At 38.2% G+C, this 21,266-nt stretch overlaps 1 protein-coding gene across 1 annotated transcript in view; it reads right to left on the reverse strand.

Moving 5' to 3' along the window:
* PCNX (pecanex homolog (Drosophila)) overlaps positions 1-21,266 on the reverse strand; it is a 324,383-nt gene that overhangs the window by 104,456 nt on the left and 198,661 nt on the right. Inside the window, exons 14-20 of the mRNA XM_006865614.1 lie at positions 18,516-18,687; positions 17,964-18,074; positions 12,684-12,775; positions 7,654-7,763; positions 6,869-6,974; positions 4,624-4,716; positions 2,473-2,479 (exon numbers count right to left, since the gene is read on the reverse strand). Of these exons, the coding sequence (XP_006865676.1) occupies positions 2,473-2,479; positions 4,624-4,716; positions 6,869-6,974; positions 7,654-7,763; positions 12,684-12,775; positions 17,964-18,074; positions 18,516-18,687 (691 nt within the window). The remainder of the gene's footprint in view (positions 1-2,472; positions 2,480-4,623; positions 4,717-6,868; positions 6,975-7,653; positions 7,764-12,683; positions 12,776-17,963; positions 18,075-18,515; positions 18,688-21,266) is intronic.

Consider the following 21,266-nt stretch of genomic DNA (forward strand, 5'->3'; position numbering starts at 1 on the left):
CCAGGCAGCCAACAAACATATGAAGAAATGTTCACGATCACTAGCCATTAGAGAGATGCAAAGCAAAATAACAATGAGCTATCATCTCATACCAGCAATAACAGCAAAAATCAAAAAAGTAGAGGACAATAAATGCTGGCGAAGATGTGGAGACTGGCACGCTCCTGCATTGCTGGTGGGATTGAAAAATGGTCCGACTACCCTGGAAAGCAATATGGCGCTTCCTCAGAAGGTTGGAAATAGAAATAGCTTAAGATGCAGGAATTCCTCTACTTGGTATTTACCCACAAGAAATAGGAGCGATAACACAAGTAGATATATGCAGACCAATATTCACAGCAGCACTATTTACAATAGCAAAAAGATGGAGACAGCCTAAGTGCCCATCAACTGAAAAATGGATAAACAAACTGTGGTACATACACACAATGGAATATTATGCTACCTTGACGAATAACAAGGAAGCTGCAAGCCACCACATAACATGGATGAACCTTGAGGACATTATGCTGAGTAAAATTAATCAGTCACAAAAGGAGAAATATTGCATAGGATCATTATTGTAAAAGACTAAGAAAAAAAACCCATACTAAAGGGGGGAGCAGTTCTTTGTTGGTTACTGGTATACGGGCGAATGGGGTGAGGGGAGGGAGGGGAAGGTGGCGCACAGGGTAGGGAACAGACACAGGATAGTTTGGGTGCTGGGGAGGGGAGCCACACAAAAGAAGGTGGAGGGGAATGGAAGAACAAGGTGGATGGGAGAACAATTAGGCAGGTTTGCAAGGCCTACGTGGGACAGAGGTAAATAATGATGTATGTACAACCTTGGAACAACAGGGCTCTGGGATAAAGGGATTGAGGCATAGTTGCAATGGGCAAAATGGGGGAAATAATGTTACGATGCTTCGCTGTGTTTTGAATCTTGGTTTCCCTTGAATACCATAATAAAATAGACACGTGATGGGGAGAGAAAGGAATAGCCAGAAATATCACAATAGAAAGCTTGTGCCTGTAAATGACTGGAATACCTAAAATGGGCTACAACTTGCCCAATGAAGCAGTCTTCCTGTGGAGCCTCTGCTTTGCATAAGACCATAGATGGAATCCTGAACTCCATCCAGAATATTCTGAGGTGGGAAATTTCCACTTGAAAGGACAAGCAGACCAGCCTGGAATGGCTAGAAGAACAGAAGATACTTCTTGAAAGAAGACCTACAGGAAAAATATAAAACAATAACGGCAGTCCGACTGACTACTGCAACTTGCCCAGGAGACATCAAGACAAGTGGTTGGGTCTCCTCAGGGCAAACCCCCATCCAAGACTAAGATTCAATGGGAATACATGAGTTGACATGTGCTCTGACTGGGGAAGTGAGGGAAAAACAGCTATGAAGCTGCAAGCTAAGCCCTACAACGTTCAATAGACTCTTGTGAACCCAGGTGTAGAGCTGGTTGGCCAGCAGTATGGCAAGACCTGGGGACTCTTGGCCCCAGAGTCAGTGACATAGCCACTAAGGACTAGAGTAGAGAGTGAAGCATCCAGCTGATAAGAAGAGAGGGTATACGCACAAGAACACCCACACTTGCAGATAATACCCACTTGACCAGGCTTCAATAATTAGATGATCAGAGCTCAACCAGAAGAGGAAAAAAAAGAGTAACCTGATACAATTTGATGACCTTGATCTATACTTATGGATGCAGTAGCTCAAAAGAGGGAACAAATCTTTATAGCAAGGATCATTCCCGCCCCCTTGATACACAGAGTACACAGGGTGGGCAACTTGGACACTGGCTACCTAAAATGCAGGGGCTACAAAGGCAAGAAGTGACTGGCTTATAACCTTTCAAGAGGGAACCTAGATCCAGAGGGCGCAGAGGAAGGTAGACTCTCCAGTAAGTAGTATCCAATCTGTCTAGGCGGGACTGATGAAAGGAGATGGGGATAGGTCTCTTGTGATACAATAGTGAATAATTGTTATCAGGACTGACTGTGAGAGTTGGAAATGTAAAGGTAGATGTTTTGTAGCTAAAGGAGAAGAGTGGTTGACCTTACAGTCCAGGAGCGGAGGTCCCTGGGACCATCAAGGGAGAAGAGCGGAGAGCAGGACCCTACCCAGAGAAACACTGATGTCAGAGATGGAGGCAGAGATGATGACTTGGAGAAACGGTGTGGCTGAGGACTCTAGACCCAGAAAGGGAGAGGGGCTGTGTGCTGATGACCAGGGGGCAGGCTTGCGGGGTATACCCTGAGGCTGGCTGATGATAAATGGAGGGAATTGTAACGATGGCAATGTAACGATATACGGCAATGTAACGATATACGATAGGATGAATGTAAAACTAATGTTCTCCCATGTGAAGTATCACATAATTCACAATAAAACATTTTTAAAAAATGAGGAAATAGAGGCTTTTCCAGAAATACAGAGGCTGAAACAATTTTTCAACTGCCATGATAAGAAAAGTTACAGGAAATCTTTAATACAGAAGGAAAATGACACCATATAGAAATAGGGAATTATGCAGCAATGGGATGATGAATACTGGAAATGGCAGTTACATGAACTACAAATGAGAAGAACCATACTACTCAAAAACAGCACATGGAGAGCTTCACTCTTACCTGGAACTGACTCAGATGACAATATTCTAGACTTCCATGGAGGAGATGAGAATCTGTGGGGTTTCTGATGGTACGGTGGTAGTCAGTCTGTAAAATGTCCCCCACTGATACATGCCTCTTTTTGTGTCATTTACACCCATTTGTACATTATACCAGGGTTGTGTTTGTGACCAACAGAATACTGAAGAGGTGGTAGTCTACTGCTTCCCATATCAGGTTATTAAAGACTGTGGCTTCAATACTGTGCTCACTATCTCTAGGACTGATGGAATACAAACTGAAATATTTCAACAAACTGATGGATCACTGGAAGCAGTCACTCATCTATGCCAAGAAATCTGGAACACAGCTACCTGGCCAACTGATTGGGAAACATCCGTATTTGTCCCCATTCCAAAGAGAGGTGATCAAATGGAATGCAGAAATCATTGGACAATATCATTAATATTTACATGCCAAGTAGTATTTTGTTAAAGATAATTTAAAATGGCTGCAACAATACATTGACAGGAAATTGCCACAGGTTCAAGCTGTATTAAGACGAGGATGTGAAACTAGGGATAGATCACTGCTGACGTCAGATGGATCTTGGCTAAATGCAGAGAATATCAGAAAGATGTTTATCTGTGCTTTACTGATTATGAAAAAGCTTTTGATTGTGTGGATCATGACAAGCTATGGACTACATTGTGGAGAATGAGTATTCCAGAACATTTAACTGTATTCATGAGGAATCTGTACGTAGACCAAGAGGCAGTTACTCGAACAGAACAAGTTTAAAATTAGGAAAGATGTGAGCCAGGGTTGTAGTCTTTCACTATACTTATTCAATCTGTACGTTGAACAAATAATCTGAGAAGCTGGATTATATGAAGAAGAACATGCCATCAAGACTGAAGGAACACTCATCAACAACCTGCAATATGTAGATGAAGCAACTTGTGATAAGCAGATGATACAACCTTGCTTACTGAAGGTGAAGAGGACTTAAAATACTTGCTGATAAAGATCAAAGACCATAGCCTTCAGCACTGGTTGCACCTCAACATAAAGACAACAAAAATCCTCACCACTGGACCAATAAATAACTTTAAAATAGATGGAGAAAAGATTGAAATTGTCAGACTTCATTTTGCTCAGATCAACCATCAACTTTCATGGAAACTGCAGTCAAGAAATCAAATGATGTATTGCATTTGGCAAATCTGCTGCACAAGACCTCTTTAAAGTGTTCAAGAGCAAAGATGTCAGTTTGACGACTAAGGCGCACCTGACTCAAGCCATGCCAATAAGCAAGTTGGATAGTAAATAAGGAAGACTGTAGAAGAATTGATACATTTGAGTTATGGTGTTGGGAGGAGAATATTAAAAACATCATAATGCCAAAAGAATAAACATATCTGTGTTGGAAGAAACAACCAGAACACTCCTTGGAAGTCAGGAGAGACCAGACCTGGAGAAGGACATCATTCTTGGTAAAGTGGAGGGTCGTAAAAAAAAAGAGGAAGCTCCCCAAAAGATGGATTGACACAGTGTCAGCATCAATGGGCTCAGGTGTAGCAGCAATTGTGAGGTTGGCACAGGATCGAGAAGTGTTTCATTTTGTCAGACATAAGGTCGCTATGAGTCGGTACTGATTCGATGGCATCTAGTAACAATAACTCTCTAGAATCACTTGTTCCGGGGAAAACTAGATGCCAATTTAGGAGGACACTCAGGTAGTTGATGTGGTAGGATCATGCAGAGAAGAACTGAGGTCTCTGGAAAGTTGTCAAAAAAGAATGATGCCTACAGTCAGACAGCCCTAGGTGATCATAGAAACATCCAGTAAACCATCCCAGATTTATGGACCAAAAAATCTCTGAGAAAATAAATGTTTATTATTAAAATCAAACAAAAGTCATTAACAGCAGAAAGAAACATTACATTCAAATAAAAAACGAATCCAAATAGTTAGTTTGTCCCAATTAAAAGAACAAAAAAAAATGACCCCTTACCTGCAAAACTGTGAATACTGTGCTTACATGAATAGCAAAATACAGCACACCGATTACAATGCAGACCACTAGGTCAGACTGTAAGCGTTCACTCTGTGGAACAAAACAAATCAACTACATAAATCAATTAACCAATTACAGAAATTTAAAAAATAGTTTATTCCCAACTGAAAAAGTTTAAGGAAAGATTTTTTTTCATCTATACTCTTTAGCAAGGGGCCCTGGTAGCATAGTGGGTTATGCACTGGGCTGCCAACTGCATAGTCAACAGTTCAAATCCACCAGCCACTAATCATGAGAAAGAGGTTTCCTGCTTCTGTAAAGATTTACAGTCTCAGTAACCCTACGCAGGGTTTCCATGAGTCAGATTCCACTCGATGGTCTCTAACACCACACCCTTTAGCATTTCTAGAAATGTTTATATATATAATAATTAGCTATAATAAATCTTACATCTTACTTTCTTACTATTCAATTTCCTTATATTTTGTTTTGAAACTATTGTCAATGAAACCCAACAACTTATTAAGCTCTACATGCTATATAAGGGATTGTAACAAAGTCTTTTAAATTGTCTTCCATTGGTTTGTAAGTTTTACTTGTACACATGAGAAAACGAAATGAGGTCTTAAAAATACTGTTAACATTTTTAGAGTGCTACCATAAAAATTTAATCTTGGAAGCTAAGGAGCAATTCTACTTTGTCCTGGAGAGTTGCTCTGAGTTTAAATCGACTCAAAGAAGGTGGCAGTGGGCTATTCCCTTGGATAACAAAATTATATTGTCATTGGTCTTTTGAAACTATGCATGCATACAAATATTCTATTTTACTTCCTATATTTTGGTTCTCTAAAAGCTGTTGTAAAAGAAAAAAAACCAGGAGCCTATTGTTATCTTAAGGAGCTCTGGTAGCGTAGTGGTTACGAATCGGCTGCTAATCTCACAGTCAGCAGTTCAAAACTACCAGCAGTTGCACAGGAGAAAGATGAAGCTTTAGCTCCCGTAAAGATTTATAACCTTGGAAACCCTATATAGAGTCGCTAGGAGTTGGAACCGATTCCACGGCACATAACAACAACGATTGTTATACTGGATTCCAACAACGATTGTTATACTGGATTCCTAGTGTGGTGTTGCAAGATCAGCACTGGACTTCAAAGCACAAGGTTGGCAGTTCAAACCCACCAGCTGTTCCTCAGAAACTACACAGGGTTGCTATGTGTCAGAATTAACTCAATGGCACTTAACAACAACAACAACAACATTGTATCTTGGGGGAGTGTGGTGTTTCTGTAGGATAAGCACTGGACTGGGAAACACAAGTCCAACTGCTGCTCTACAGAAGAAAGATAAGACTTTCTGCTCCCACAAAGATTTATAACTTCTGAAACCACCATATACAGTCTCTCAAAGTGGAACTGACTTGAAGGCACTTTAAGGACAAAAGCAACAACACTTATCTTTGTTAGAGCACCAATTGACATGCTAATGTACGCTTATAAAGTAGATTCAGACCCATAATGCCTCAGTAAAGATTCTAAAGCAAGCTCAGATAAATCTTCCTAGAAGTATGCCAGTGCAATATATGTGGGAGAAATGGCATAAAAACAAAAACAAACAAAAAAACTAGATTTAGAATATTTTACTATAATTATTATTCAAGCCCACCTCAGAAGCCTTACACATGGTCTCTATGAATTAGAACCCACTAGATGGCACTAACAACAACAGCATCATTAAACAGCCATTGTTAACATGAACTCAATCCAAAGAAATGTTTACACTATGCCTTTATGCAGTTTTGTACCTCTCAGAATTTCTGAAAAGTAAGTGCAAGTCCATCAAAATTATGACTCATAAGGACATAACTTTTATCAGTGTTGTTGTTAAGTGCTATCAAGTTGGTTCCAACCCATAGTGACCCAATCAGCCCAATTTTAGATCCTAACTTAAATTTATAAAACACAACACTCTACATTCTATGAACAATGGAATTATTTACTTATTTTTATCTAGCCTAAAGTGAATGTGAGTATACTGTTTTATGTAAAAGCCAAATTTGAGAAATAAGCATTATTTTACACGTCAAAATTTTAAATAAAGGTAATCAACAACATATATCCAATCCAACTCAATGTGATCACATGTTTTCCTCAATTAAGACTTTCAAAAGCCATTCATTATATAACATGATCAACTTTCTAAAATTTACATTTTAGGCAATTTTTAAAAGGCTAAAACTTACAACAGAATTTCTAAGTTTTTCAGGCAATGGATCTTTTACTTCAGACAGGGGATCTTCAGGATTTTTCTCTTCCGTTTTTGGAAAAATCTTTGATTGCACCAAAGAGCTTTAGATTGAAAATAAAAGAGCAAAAATTAATAAAATATAAATTTAATACATTTAGAACATCAAATATTGTTGCTGTTAAGTGCTGTCAAGTTGGTTCTAACTTATAGCGACACAGTATAGGGTTTCCAAGCAGCGGTTGGTAAGTTTGAACAACCAACCTTCAGGTTGGTTAACAACCAACCTTCTGGTGCTTATCCTACACCACCATACCAGTTCTCCTAGAACATGAAATAGCAAATAAAAATTTTGGTTAAAAAAATTATATTTAATCATTGGCAAAGTACATATTCCAAAGAGTTTAAGATGCCATAAAGTAGCACATAATGAAAACATTCCTACAAAATATATGAAATGGAAAACACTGACAAATACCCTCTCTTAACATGGTTTGAACCACCCAAAATTAATACATTTTAAAACCTAATACATGATTTTGAGTCCTAGTATGGTACTGCAGGTTAAGGTACTGGACTGCTAAATGCAAGGTGGGTGGTTCAAATCCATCAGCTGTTCTGTGGAAATCAAATATAAGGTCACTATGAGTTGGAACCGACTCAACAGCAGTTAACAACACCACTAAAGAATTATTAGGCTAACTAGAAAGCAATGGGGAGAAAAATCTTAGAAATTAAATTTGAAATAAATTTTGATTCAGTAATATAATTGATTTCACTTACAAAAGTACAGATGGATCACTACTTTGTCGGCTGAGATGATATGATACTGCTACTAACAAACCACAAAAAACGGAGAAAAGTACTGGAATATGTTGGCCATCCCAAGAATCCTGTTGGGAAAAAATAACAACAAAAAAACTATATAACACAGCATATTTATATTTTACAATCCATTAAATAATTCTTTTATTTTTGTATTTTAGAAAAAGATACTAAAATTCAACAAAAAACCTATTAACCTTATTTTATTCTAGATAAATTGAGATTTATTACATTCTGATCAGCTACAATCTTCAGAATTTTTTTGGCACTAGAGATCTAGCCACACACTAGAAATAATACATTTGCATCTGATGCATGTTGCTATGAAATTCTTTCAGATTCAGAGTGCAATTTAAGATCATTATAAACTATGGCTTCCTTATCTAACTTGGTAGAGTAAATTTGGTTCTATATAATGAGGAGTAGGAGAAGGTAATACAACATATGAGGCAAAAGAAAAAGCTGACATTTAGCCTAGCACTTTCTTGATGTGTTGGCTGAAGATTCATGGTTGATGGTGGTTGTGTGCTGTGGAGTCATTTCCAAATCAGTGCGACCCTGGATAGGTTTTCCCAGGCTGTAAACTCTTATGGGAGCAGAAAAATCTCATCTCTATCCCGTGGAGCAGCTGAGAGATTTGAATTGTTGACCTTGCAGTTGGCGGTCTAAGTCATATCTCAAAATAATACATAATGTTAACACATGAGGTAAAAGAAAAAGTTGACATTAGGTCTAGTACTTTCTTGGTGCTTTTGCTCAAGATTGACATTTATAGTCATTATATAGTCCAGAGCACTAAGAAGTTAAGTTAAGGTATTCAGGAGGTGCTTTGTCAATGAATGAAATACAAATTCCCAGAAATAAATAATTCAAAGGCTAACTTCCAAGATCAGCCAAACATGGAGACGCTATGTCAGTCCTTCTCATGGAGCCTCTAATAGCAGGCTACCTGGCTTAAGTAGATAACAGAAACATCTCTTAGGTGTGCCCTGGTGTGATCCACACCATTAGAATCAATCTTCTCACAGTACTTAGAAAGGGAGAAGAAAAGAGGTGGGAGCCACAGGGTAGTATATTATACATGTTGTTTTTGCATTATCATATGTTATTGTTACATGCTGTCGAGTCAGTTCTGACTCATAGTAACCCTGTATAGCGCTTCCAAGGAGTGACTGGTGAGTCTGAACCACCGATCTGGTGATTCAAACTGACCTTGTGGTCTGGTTCAAATTTTAACCTCCCTCTGGGAGGTTTACACATATCAATAGGATACAACTGAAGTGGTCATAGGGGAAAATTAGCTTTTAATCCATTAAAAAGTTCAAGGAAAAATAAAAGGGTAAATACAAGGAAAGCAGAAAATAATAGTCATAAAAATCTCAATTAGTGAAGAATAAAAAATTAAATGAGTCAAAAATTAAAAAATAGTATCTCTCTGGTATGGCACTGTAAGATAAGCACTGGATTTCTAACCACAAGTTTAGCTGTTCAAATCCACCAGCTGCTCTTCAGAAACCTCATAAAGGGTCGATATAAGTTGGAACCTACTTAATGGCAACACTTAACAACAACAATATGACTCTAACTGTCCAAATGCAACTACTGCTATCAATTTCTTATATCTTTTTCCATAATTACTCTACACATAGAGTAGCGTAGTGGTTACGAATTGGGATACGAACCGCAAGGTCAGCAGTTAGAAACTAACTACCAGCTGCTCTGCGGGAGAAAGATGAGGCGTTCTGCTCCCGTAAAAATTAACAGCATCGGAAACTCTGTGCAGGGTCGCTATGAGTTGGAACCGACTCCACAGCACAGCACATAACAATATAAGCCTTTGTGTCTACTTTAAAAAAAAATAGTATAATGGAAATATCTTTCTTTTATTGCTCATTCCCCTCCCCACCCCTTTTTAAAAACCAATAGCTACCACATTAGCTCATGAAATCTGTTTGTTTTTGTGGTGGTTTTTTTGGCTGCATAGTAAAAATCATTATTATTGAATTATTCCATAATGCATTTAAACATTCACAAATGATAAATATTAGGTCATTTCCAGGTTTTTGCAATTATAGGCAGCGCTATAATGAAATTATTACATTTGATCTTTGCTCATATGCCTAAGTACTGAGGTAGATGTATTACATTTATAATAGGGGGTAATTTAACACAAGAATCACCTAATGCTAATAATTCCACGGCAATGAAAAAATTAGGAAGAAAAATTTTGTCATTTTGTCTGGCTTTGGATATAGGATTCTAGCTGGAAATTTTACAGTTCTGCTGCACAGTTAAGAGAATGTTGTTCTTATTTGTCATCGAGTCAATTCTGATTGGTGGTGAGCCTGTGTGTGTAGAAGAACTGAAACTGCTCCTTAAGATTTTGTGAAGCAGATTGCCAGGTCAGTCTTCTAGGTGCCTGGGGTTGATTTAAATTGCCAACGTTTCAGCTAATAGTGTTTAAACATCTGCACTACCCAAGGGCTCTTTATAGGTAAACAATTAAGTTTTTGTTGTTGTTGTGTGCCATGGAGTCAGTTTCGACTCATAGCGACCCTTGTACAGGATTTCCAAGGCTGTACATCTTTACGGGAGCAGAAAGCCTCATCTTTCTCCTGTGGAACAGCTGGTAGTTTCGAACTGCTGACCTTGCGGTTCGCAGCCCCAATTCGTAACCACTACACTACCAGAGCTCCTTAACAATTAAATTAGGATTGAAAATTTACTGCACTTGTTAACTTTATGACTGTACTTTCTAAATGACTCACTTTCCAAAACATGACCCAAAACACAAATCGAAAACTTATGCCACAATGGTGGTGCATGTAAGAGACGCTGGATTTTGGATCTTATTGCCTCTAGTTCTTTCCTGGGCTTAGCTCGAATTATCCCATCTCCTACCCTCCCCTCTCCCCAGCCCCTCTCTCATTTTCAAAACACCCAAGTCTCAGATCATGAAAACAAACAAACACCCTCCATATCATGTGCTTTCCAGCTAAATTGTAGAAACAGTAAACTTCCTAATATCTGTTCAAACTTAGACTCATGCTAAATGGGATTCCTCTAAAATTCCAGAGAAACAGCTTTTGTTAAATAAATATCCTGTTAACTGAATTTGGATTCAGTTTAAAAAAACAACAACTGACTATTTCTTCTGCAGTTTCCTTTGTGGGTCTTGTTCCTTTATTCAACATTAAAATATTGTCATTTTCAAGGGCTCTATCTTCACCCATTTTCTTTTGTCAATTCACATCAGCAATTCTTTTCTCACACTTTATGTACTTCTCTTGAGGACTTTTAAATGTACTACCTCAAATATTTCTACCCTATAATATCATTACCAAATGCTAGCCCCCTGACAAATTATATTGATTTGCCTTAGGCTGAATCGAGTAGTCCTATTTTGTGTATCCTTACTACGGTTTCCACAGCTTTCATTACTCTGTATTGAAGTAGTGGTTAACTTGTGAATCACAGCTAAATTATAAATGACAGGAAATGCCATTTACCATGGTACCTGGCATACAGTTAAGTGCTCCATGTTGTTGTTGTTATTAAGTGCCATCAAGTTGATTCCGACCCATGCAACCCTCTATAGGGTTTCCAAGGAGCAGCTGGTAAGCTTGAACCTTGCAGTTGAAAAGACTTTGCAGTCTGACACCTTAGCCCACAGTGCCACACCAGGACTCCATAATTACTACTAAATACACAAGGCAGGCAAGGATGCTTTGGATCACTCTTGGCAGTCCTTTCAGCCCCGTCAATCTCTGATTATCTTGTGTTAATCATGAAACAACAAAACAGAAGCATATCTGAGGGGTAAAAATTTATTTAATTTAGTTTTCAATTTGGTGACAGTATTTTAAAATAGAAGATTCATCTGGTTCACCCTGGTATTTCTAACCCAATAATGACATTTATTTTCAGTTCACCAATTTTCATAAGAATACATCTTAAATTGCAGTCCTTGAACTTGCTCTTGAAAGTTTTTAAGAAATTTGATATAAACAGTGGCTACTGTTCTTGTTAAGTGCCATTGAGTTGGTTCCAACTCACAGTGATCCTTTAGGGTATATTCAAGGAGCAGCTAGCAGATTTGAACCACTGGCCTTACAGTTAGCAGGCCAGTGCTTATCCTACAGAGTCACATCAGGACTCTAGATATAAACAGTAGTTATATAAATTCTTAATCAAAAAATTCAAGATTTTTATATTCTGTGATTATGAAATCACCTCTATCCTTCTTGTTGTTGTTAAGTGCCTTCGAATCAGTTCTGACTCATAGTGACCCTATATAGGGTTTCTGAGGAGCAGCTGGTGAGTTTGAACTGCTGACCCTGTAGTTCAAACTGATTTTACAGTCCAAGTCCAGCGCATTAACCTGCAGCACCACCTCTACCCTAGACCAGCCTAATTTTTAATAATCTGCTTCTAATAGTTACCTGGAAGGAGCTCTGGTAGCGTAGTGGTTACGAATCTGGCTGCAAACCACAAGGTCAGCAGTTCAAAACTACCAGCTGCTCCACAGGAGAAAGATGAGGCTTTCTGCTCCTGTAAAGATTTACAGCCTTGGAAACCCTGTTCAGGGTCGCTATGGGTCGGAACCGACTCGAAGGCACTTAACAACAACAATAGTAACCTGGAGTCCTGGTGTGGCCCTGGAAGCACTAGACTGAAAGATAGGTTTGAATCGCAAGATCGGGAATTCAAATTCATCAGCCGCTCCTTGGAAATCCTATACAGGGTTGTTATGAGTCAGGCCAGACTGGACAGCACTTAACAACAACAACAATAGTAACCTATGACTACTGCTTGAAAAAGTATTTTCTTTTCATGATTACCTGCTGAATTACATTCAAATTCAACAGAGAATGAGATTAATGTTCAACATATGAAGACCATGGAAATTAATGAGAAAGCAAAATAACAACAATAATAATCATTACTCAAAACCAAGCTTGGTGCTGAAATATAACCTTAAAGCTAACCTTTAGAGCGCCGTAACACAGTCCATACAGCAGGGCTACCGCCACAATGCTACAGATAAAACTGTGAAGTGCTGCAAGCAGGCTTGTTGTGGCTAGACAGTAAAAGAAGAAATTAAAGTTTTATAAGCAGTTATGTAAAAACATCTCTTAAAAATTCATCAAAATGCATTTAAGATGTCAAAATGTACATTATAATTAAGTATCTGTTCATTCTGATTTGAAGAATTCAATCGCATCATCCTGTGCTTTCAAAAGATTTTGAAATGACCACAGTTTGTGTCCTGGTGTGGCACTGTAGGATAAAGCACTGGACCCCAAGGTTAGTTTGAACCAAGGTTGGCAGTTCAAATTCACCAGTCCTCTTTTGGAAATCCTGTATAGGTTTGCTATAAGTCGGAACCGACTCCATGGCTCTCAACAACAACAAAAACCATGGTTTGTTACCCTTAATCTTTGATCCAGAATAAGATATATTTACCTTGGCAACAATAAAAAGGCACTTATAACAGGAAAAAATATACCTATATTATGTTTCCTGGTGTGGTACTACAGGACAAACACTGGAGTATTAACCACACAATTGGTGGTTCAAACCCATCAGCCACTCCTTGGAAACCCTACACAGGGTCACTATGAGTCAGTGATGGCATACAACAAAATTATGCTTCAAAGACTTTACATAACACAAAAAATATGGGAAAATGAAGCTTGACAAAAATCTAAAAAGGATCAGGAAATGCATTAAGCATTCAAAGAAAGGTTATTAGTTTATGTAAATAGAACTGTGTTGCACACAGATATAAATCTGTCTTCCCGAATGCTGATTGTCAGAAAAAGTATTAAAAGTAAAAAAAATACAAATACAGATGACAACAACAGTAACAACAACAACAAAAAAATAGATCCAATGGGATTATTGACAATAAGGAATATGGGGGTGGCTGAAATAGCTTTTATTTTCAAAATATGGATAATGAGCTTTTTCTTTCATGGTCATTTCGCATAGTTGTCATAAAAGAAACCCACAGCAAAAAAATAATTTTTTTCTCAAGAGAGTAAAAAACTAATGCCTTGCCTTGCATAAGGTTCTACATTATAGTATAGTACAGCCCACCATTATAAATTACCTGCACTAAACCCTCCTGGTTGTTGTTGTTAAGTGCCATCGAGTCAATTCTGACCCATAGCGACCATGTATAGGGTTTCCAAAGAGCAGCAGATGAGCTTGAAACACCAACCTTGCAGTTCAAACGACTTTGCAGTCTGAAGCATTAGCCCACAGCACCACACCAAACCCTCCTGGTAGTATTTGGATTAACATGTTGTTGTTGTTAAGTGCTGTCGAGTCGGTTAAGACGCATAGAAACCCTGTATAGGGTTTCTGAGGACAGCTGGCGAGCTTGAACCACCAACTCTGTGGTACAAACCAACTTTGCAGTCCAGCACATTAACTCACAGTGCTACTCCAAGACTCCATAAAGACTGCTGTTGTTAAGTGTTGTAGAGTCAATTCCAATCTATAGAGGCCCTGTATACGGTTTCCGAGGAGCGACCGGTGAGCTTGAACATCGGACCTTGAGATTCAAACTGGTTTTGCAGACCAGTGCATTAACCCACAGCACCATAGCATCTGTAATATTTTCTATCCATTAATGATGCTGCTTGATGAGACTAAGCCTGTCGCAATTCACATCCCATTAAGAATTTTTCAAAACACTAAAAATGATCAAGATACACATCAACACAGAAACAGCTTAGTTCTTACTTAAAATTTAAACTATAGTATCTTTTTCCCCCCAACTTTTTTATTGTGAATTGAGTGAAGGATTATAGCAGATCATTAATTTTGCATTCAACAAATCATATATTTTGCTTCATTACATGATTGCAATCCCCTCCATGTATTAACAATTAACAGGATTTACCTCTATTCACTTCATCTACTGAATTCCTCCCTGTGCTTCCTGTTGACCTTCATCTTTCTTCTGCTAACCTCCCTCTTGTATATTACCTGCCCTGTCACCAGTGTTAACATGTGTCCAACCAGTAGACGGTGAATAATTTTCCCTTCTACCCCGTAGCTATTATGGATTTTAACAAGAAAACCTTTTTATTTTTAAGTTTTTACAAAGTTGGTGTCATACACTATTTGTCATTTTGTGGTTGCCTAATTTCACTAAGCATAATGTCCTCCAGGTTTAATCATGCTGTGAGGTGTTTCAGAGATTATTCATCAATGTTTTACAGTTATTCCATTGTGTGTGTGTACCAAAGTTTGTTCAGCCAATCTTCTGCTGATGGGTATTTAGGCTGTCTCCATCTTTTTGATATGTCTCTTGTAGACAGCACATTGAAAGCTCTTGTTTACTTATCCATTCTGATCTCTATGTCTCTCTCTCTCTCCCCCCGCCCCCGCATTCTACAACTGAGCACAGTCATGAAAGCCTGTTGTAAGTCAGTCACATCATGCCTTTGTAGCTCCCCCATCTTTGATAGCCAATGTGTAAATTTCTTATCCCTATCAACCAAGTACACTGAGAAAACAAAGTTATTCCTTGATATGAAGAATCCTTCCATTCCAGTTAGAATTTTGCGTCACTGCATTCATAGACAAAAATCTTGTTCATCAAATGTAGCAATTTGCACTTGTTCTCAGTATCCACCACCTTTCTCTTCCATGGCCCATGAGCTTAGGATTTCACACATCTTCCTAAACTTCAGACCAGTCAACCCTTCCTCTTCTCTCTCTCATCTGAAGGCCAACGGGTGCCAAAGGAACATAGCCAAACTCACCCATGTCTTCATTGCTGCATTCCCACCACTTCTACTCACAAGTGGACCCAGGTGGTCAGCAGCAAAGCTCTATAACTAGCAGATGATTTCAATGATCATAAACCTATTCCTCACTTGCTGATTTGGTGAGGTTTCCAAAGACCAGGCTGTGACATAAAAACTGGCAGTATGTGAAAACAGCGGATTTTTTTTTGCTGTTTTCAGATCATCCATTTGTCTGATTTTTTTTAATTTAGAACTTCTGATTTTAAAAACAGCAAGAGCTAAGATTCATTATTGTGCTCATCACTGTGGCGAGTCCAGTTATGAATCTGGGTTAACTGACTAGAGGCCTTAAGGCTTAACCACTTAACCTTCCACCTGTGCTGGTGCTGTGGGTTAAGTGTTGGGCTTCTAACCACAAGGTTGGCAGTTCAAACCCACCAGTCACTCCACAGGAAAAAGATGAAGATCTATGCTCATAAGTATTTACAGTCTCAGAAATACTATACAGGGCTGCCATGAGTCTAAATTGACTCAGTGGTCATGTGTTTCTGTACTGGGTTAGAGAGCTTTCCATGTGCAGCTTTCTCCAGGTCTCCTCTAGAACCCTGCAAGCCCTGAATTCACCATCCCTTCAGGCCTGGAGTCCACCAAGTCTCTGGATGTCCTGTGAGGGCACCTAAAGCCTGGAAAGAGGCTTCAGGTCCAGTTCTGCTCACTTTGGGATGGCATGAAAAACTCTCTCGATGCTTCTTTCTCCTCTTTCTTCCCTTCCCATACCCAGCAATTTTTTGTTAAAGGGTCTCACGCCACATAAGAATATAGGCACCTGACTGCATGTGGGCCCTGAGGTACATCTTCCCAAAGACCTCCCAGCGACTCTCCTCAAGGAAGGGGATGCTATTTAGCCACTGCCAACAGGACCACTGCCTCATTCATGTGCAAAATATGTGGACAGTATGTGTCTTACTACTGTAAAAGATAAATGAGGACGGAAAATGTGAAGTGTAAAAAGAAATGGGCAATACAATTTTAGCAATACCTTTCCCTTTCCCATTTTCCTCCAGTTGTATATAATCTTTCAATAAAACTTTACATGGCTAAACTAAACTATGATACATTTAACTATGAGGGCAATAAGGTATATAACAACTGAAGGATGACAAAGGAATGTAAGAAACATGAATGAGAATTAGTAAGTACTTATTTTCAGGCTCTTATTTCATAGTAACACCGGTATGCTCTTACTGATTTTTAAACTAAATGATACTCAAGTGATAGAACAGATTTTCTAACTATCAATTTGTATCCATGATATCCTCTAAAAACAGAGATACTTTTAAATATCTTATTTAGTAAAATGCTTTTGGATTTTAGGTTTGATGTTCCTATTCTAAAAACAGTTTTAAAACCTTAGACATAAGCATGCTAAGTGTGCACATCAGTTCAAAATCCAAGTATAATACCACGTCTCAGAGTTCAATGGATGTGTGGTCGGTGAACTTTTCTAAGTACCTGAGAAGTCTGTTTAGGTTCCATGTAAACTGACTATAATTTTCAGTTTTAGACAATGATATTTTATTGTTTGTTACACACTGATTCCAATTAAAGAATACTGTTGTTAAGTGCAATAGAGTCGGATCTAGCCCATAGTGACCCTGTATAGGGTTTCTGAGGTGCAATGGTGAGCTTGAATAGCTGTTATGCCCGGAATTCAGTGTCCCCAAAGACTACCCAGGAGCCGTGTACCAATGCAAATACATAAGGGAAGTTTATTCAAGCTCGAGCCAGGTCTCTAACCTTATCCGAAGCATCGGAATAGGGCAAGAGCCCTGAATTCATTGTCTGCAGGGTTTTTATAGAGTTTTCAAACAGCTCAGGTTTCTCAGCTTTACAATCTTTGGATTGGTTAACAATTGGCAAACTATGAGATGTTACAGTTTAATTGGTCAGGACTGGTGGTCTTTGTTCTTAGGCTAGGGTAAAGGAAAACATCTGGCCTCTGGCCTTGAGCTGCCTGGCTATTTATACATATATCATTTTCTTGGAGCTAGAGGATGTGTTCAGGCTAATGTACAGAATGGAGATTGACCTTGTCTCTGGAGGGAACTAAAAACTGAGGCCTTGTCTATTTAAAATGCTTTCCTGAGCCTGACTAGAGTTTAGTCAAGCAGTCTCTAGGTAGGCAAAATCAGGTAAAATCAGTTTGGTCCTTATATAGCCAACCTTGTAGTTCAATCTGACGTTGCAGTTCAGCACAGTAACACACAGTGCCACACCAGGACTCTCATGAAATATACCTGGATATTTCATTAAGGTAGAAAATGACTACTTTTTCCTACTTACAAATTAAATTAATTGCTATTCAATTATTAAATAAGTGCCTTTTCCCCCCAAATTTCAATACTAACATGAAACCATGCAAGTATTTCAATGTTCAGTGTACTGCTTCATGATCTGCAAGAGCAATACTGCTGTGAGCAATTTTTAAAAAGAAGTACTCACCATTACCACCAAATATATGAATATCCAATTGCTCACAAAGGTACATTACAAATGTATTCACCTGAGGCAGGAGACCAATGAAAAATACTATTGGGAAACAAAGTGTAAACACTATAGAAGGAAAGAAAAGTATTATTAAAGACATCATACTATATACTTTATTAATTTAAAAACTGTAAAACATGATAAAAAGGGATCCAAAATTAATATAAACTACTAAGTCTCTTTAAAAAACATTTCACCTTTCTATATAATTGATTGGGTATGGATATAAATACCTTTTAAAATCATTTTGACACAATAGGAACTTGAGACAAAGAATGTAACAGGAAATCTACTATTTCAATTGCTTCAAAACCAAATAATTACTGCAATATTTGCTTAAAATTAGCTTTTTTTCACTCTACTAGACCTACAGTTTGTTTCTCACTGAGATGATAAAAATAACAAAATCAGTTTATCAACGCTATTATTGCCTATATAATCTAACAGTGAAGTGTACGTATACAAATACATTAATCTAAGATTTAAGAACCTTTAAAAATGACTTACCTATAACTAAATCCCTGGCTGATATAAGTACCAGTGGGTTGGTAAAAGTTATTCCATATAATTTGAACTTGGTTGAAGTCATGTTTCTGCTACCATAATCCAAGAGCCAAATAAGACCACAGCACAAACAGAAATAAACTGGTCTACTGTAGGCAATGATACGATTATGACCCTGAAAATGACATTTGAAAAACAGTTCATTTAAGAGTCACAACAGCTACGTAGATCTCTGATGACTCACATTCTAAGGATTCAAAAGGTTTCTATGTGGAGGCTACGATTTCACTGTCAGAAAAAGGAGCTACAAATATGGAATGGAGGAAGCACAGAATGAACTCTGTGATACTGCACTGAATTGGAAGTGTCAGTAAGAACTCATTATTTTTATCATTATACAGACATAGGGACAGATATGTATGTGTGTATACATTCACATATGCATGTGTATATGAAATATGTATATATTTCTCCAAGTTCATTGAGTATGAGGACCTAGAAGTAATGTTATTGTTAGGTGCCATCGAGTCAGTTCCAACTCATCACGACCCTGTATAGCGTTTCTGAGGAGCAGCTGGTGAGCTTGAACCATCAACCCTGCAGTTCAAACCAACTTTGCAGTCCAGTGCTTATCCTACCGTGCCACACCAGAACACGCCAATGATAAAGATTACTAGTGTCCCAACATCAGTGAAGAACTACCACTGTTCACTGAAAAGACCCAGGGTTCTGCTCTGTAGAGAAATGGCTGGTTGCAGGATAAAGTCGAGAAAGTACAAAATGAATCTGGAACAAACTTATATACAAACAATTAAAGGAGTACTCGGTAAACATGAAAAGCATCTGTGAAAAGGGCACAGAAGACAGCTGGATGGGGCTCCCAAGTGCGACATCAGGGACAATTTTATCATCAAAGTAAATAATGATGCTAAGATATTATACTCCACTGAATAAAATAAGACTCCATTAATTTACACTGACTACAAATAATTAAATAAAGACAAAAATAAAAGGTCTTCCTTACAGTAAAAAGTCAACTAGTTTGTGTAGATGGAATAATTGTTCTTGTTAAGTGCCTCTGAGTCAGTTCCAACTCATAGCGAGCCTGTATAGCGTTTCCAAGGAGCAGCTGGTGAGTTTGAACTGCTGACCTTAAGGTTCAAAGTGATCTTGCAGTGGAGTTTAAAAAGTCACCATTAGGCAACCAGAATTCTTAACTGATCAGGCAAGAAAGATCAACAGAGTAATGTTGTAGTTATTGTTAGGTGCCATTGAGTCAGTACTGACTCATAGCAACCTTATGCACAGCAGAACAAAACACTGTCCAATCCTGGGCCAACTCATTACTGTTACCACTCTTGAGTCCATCGATGCTGCCACTTGGTAAATCCATCTTGTTGGGGGTCCTCCTAACAATAAGTCCGAAGTATGAAAGATGAAGTTTGGCCATCTTGGCCTCCAAGGAGCACTCTGGCTGCACTTCTTCCAAAACAGATGTACTGGTTCTTTTAGCAGCCCATGGCACTTTCAATATTCTCCTTTAACACCATAACTCAAAAGCATCAATTCTTCCTTATTCACAGTCCAGCTTTCATATTCATAGGAGGCTACTGAAAATACCATGGCTTGGGTTAGGCACACCTTAGTCCTCAAGATGACATCTTTGCTCTTCAACACTTTAAAAAGGTTTTGTGCAGCAGATTTGCCTAATGCAATAAGTCATTTGATTTCTTGACTGCTGCTTCCATGAGTGTTGATAGTTGGTCCAAGAAGAATGAAGTCCTTGACAACTTCAATCTTTTCTCCATTGACAAGAATGTTGGTTTACTGGTCCAGTGGTGAGGATTTCTGTTTTCTTTACATCGAGATGTAACCCATACCGAAGGCTGTGCTCTTTGATCTTCATCAGTAAACGTTTTAAGTCCTCTTCACTTTAAGCAAGCAAGGTTGTATCATCTGCATATCGCAGGTTGTGAATGAGTCTTCCTCCAATCCTGATGCCACGTTTTTCTTCATAGAACCCAGCTTCTCGGATGATTTGCTCAGCATACAGGTTGAATAGGTATGGTGAAAGAATATAACCTTGTCGCACACCTTTTTTAATTGTAAAACATTCAGTTTTCATATTCAGTTTTGCAAGGAGCAGTCTACTTCCAAGTATTAGCCAATGAAAACTCAGAGGACCTCAACTCTGTGGACCTTCTGATACAGTGCTGCAAGGTGAGTTGGAAGGCACTTAGAACACAGTGGACCCAAGAGTGGATTGGAACATTCCAATGGTCATGAAGATGGTGCATGACTGGGTGTCCTGTTGTATATGACTTGACAGCAATGTAAGGGAATTTACACTGTTTCTAGGTATTTAGAGGAAAAGAGGTATCATGCCTGCAAATCCCTTTCAAACAGCTAGAAAACAAGTATATAGTGGTGGCAGTAGAATGTGTTTTGAGAGAGACAGAAGGGACTCAGAAAATACTGTTAAAATGTTAATATAAAGAATGTGGGTGAAAGGTATAAGTAATTCTTTATACCACCATTCCAACTTTTCCAAAATCAGAAAATTACATCACAATAAAAATTAAAAGAAAATGTAATACTTTCAAATATGACTAAACTTCACAAAGAATACATGTCATTAGGCAAAAAATTGACTGCCTGTTTTTTTTGTTTTATGTTTTATTGTGAATTATGTGATAGTTTACATGGGAGAACATTAGTTTTACATTCATCCTATCGTTTATCGTTTCATTGCCA

The sequence above is a fragment of the Chrysochloris asiatica genome, unplaced genomic scaffold, assembly GCF_000296735.1.
Source record: "Chrysochloris asiatica unplaced genomic scaffold, ChrAsi1.0 scaffold00079, whole genome shotgun sequence".
NCBI classification, from domain to species: Eukaryota; Metazoa; Chordata; class Mammalia; order Afrosoricida; family Chrysochloridae; genus Chrysochloris; species Chrysochloris asiatica.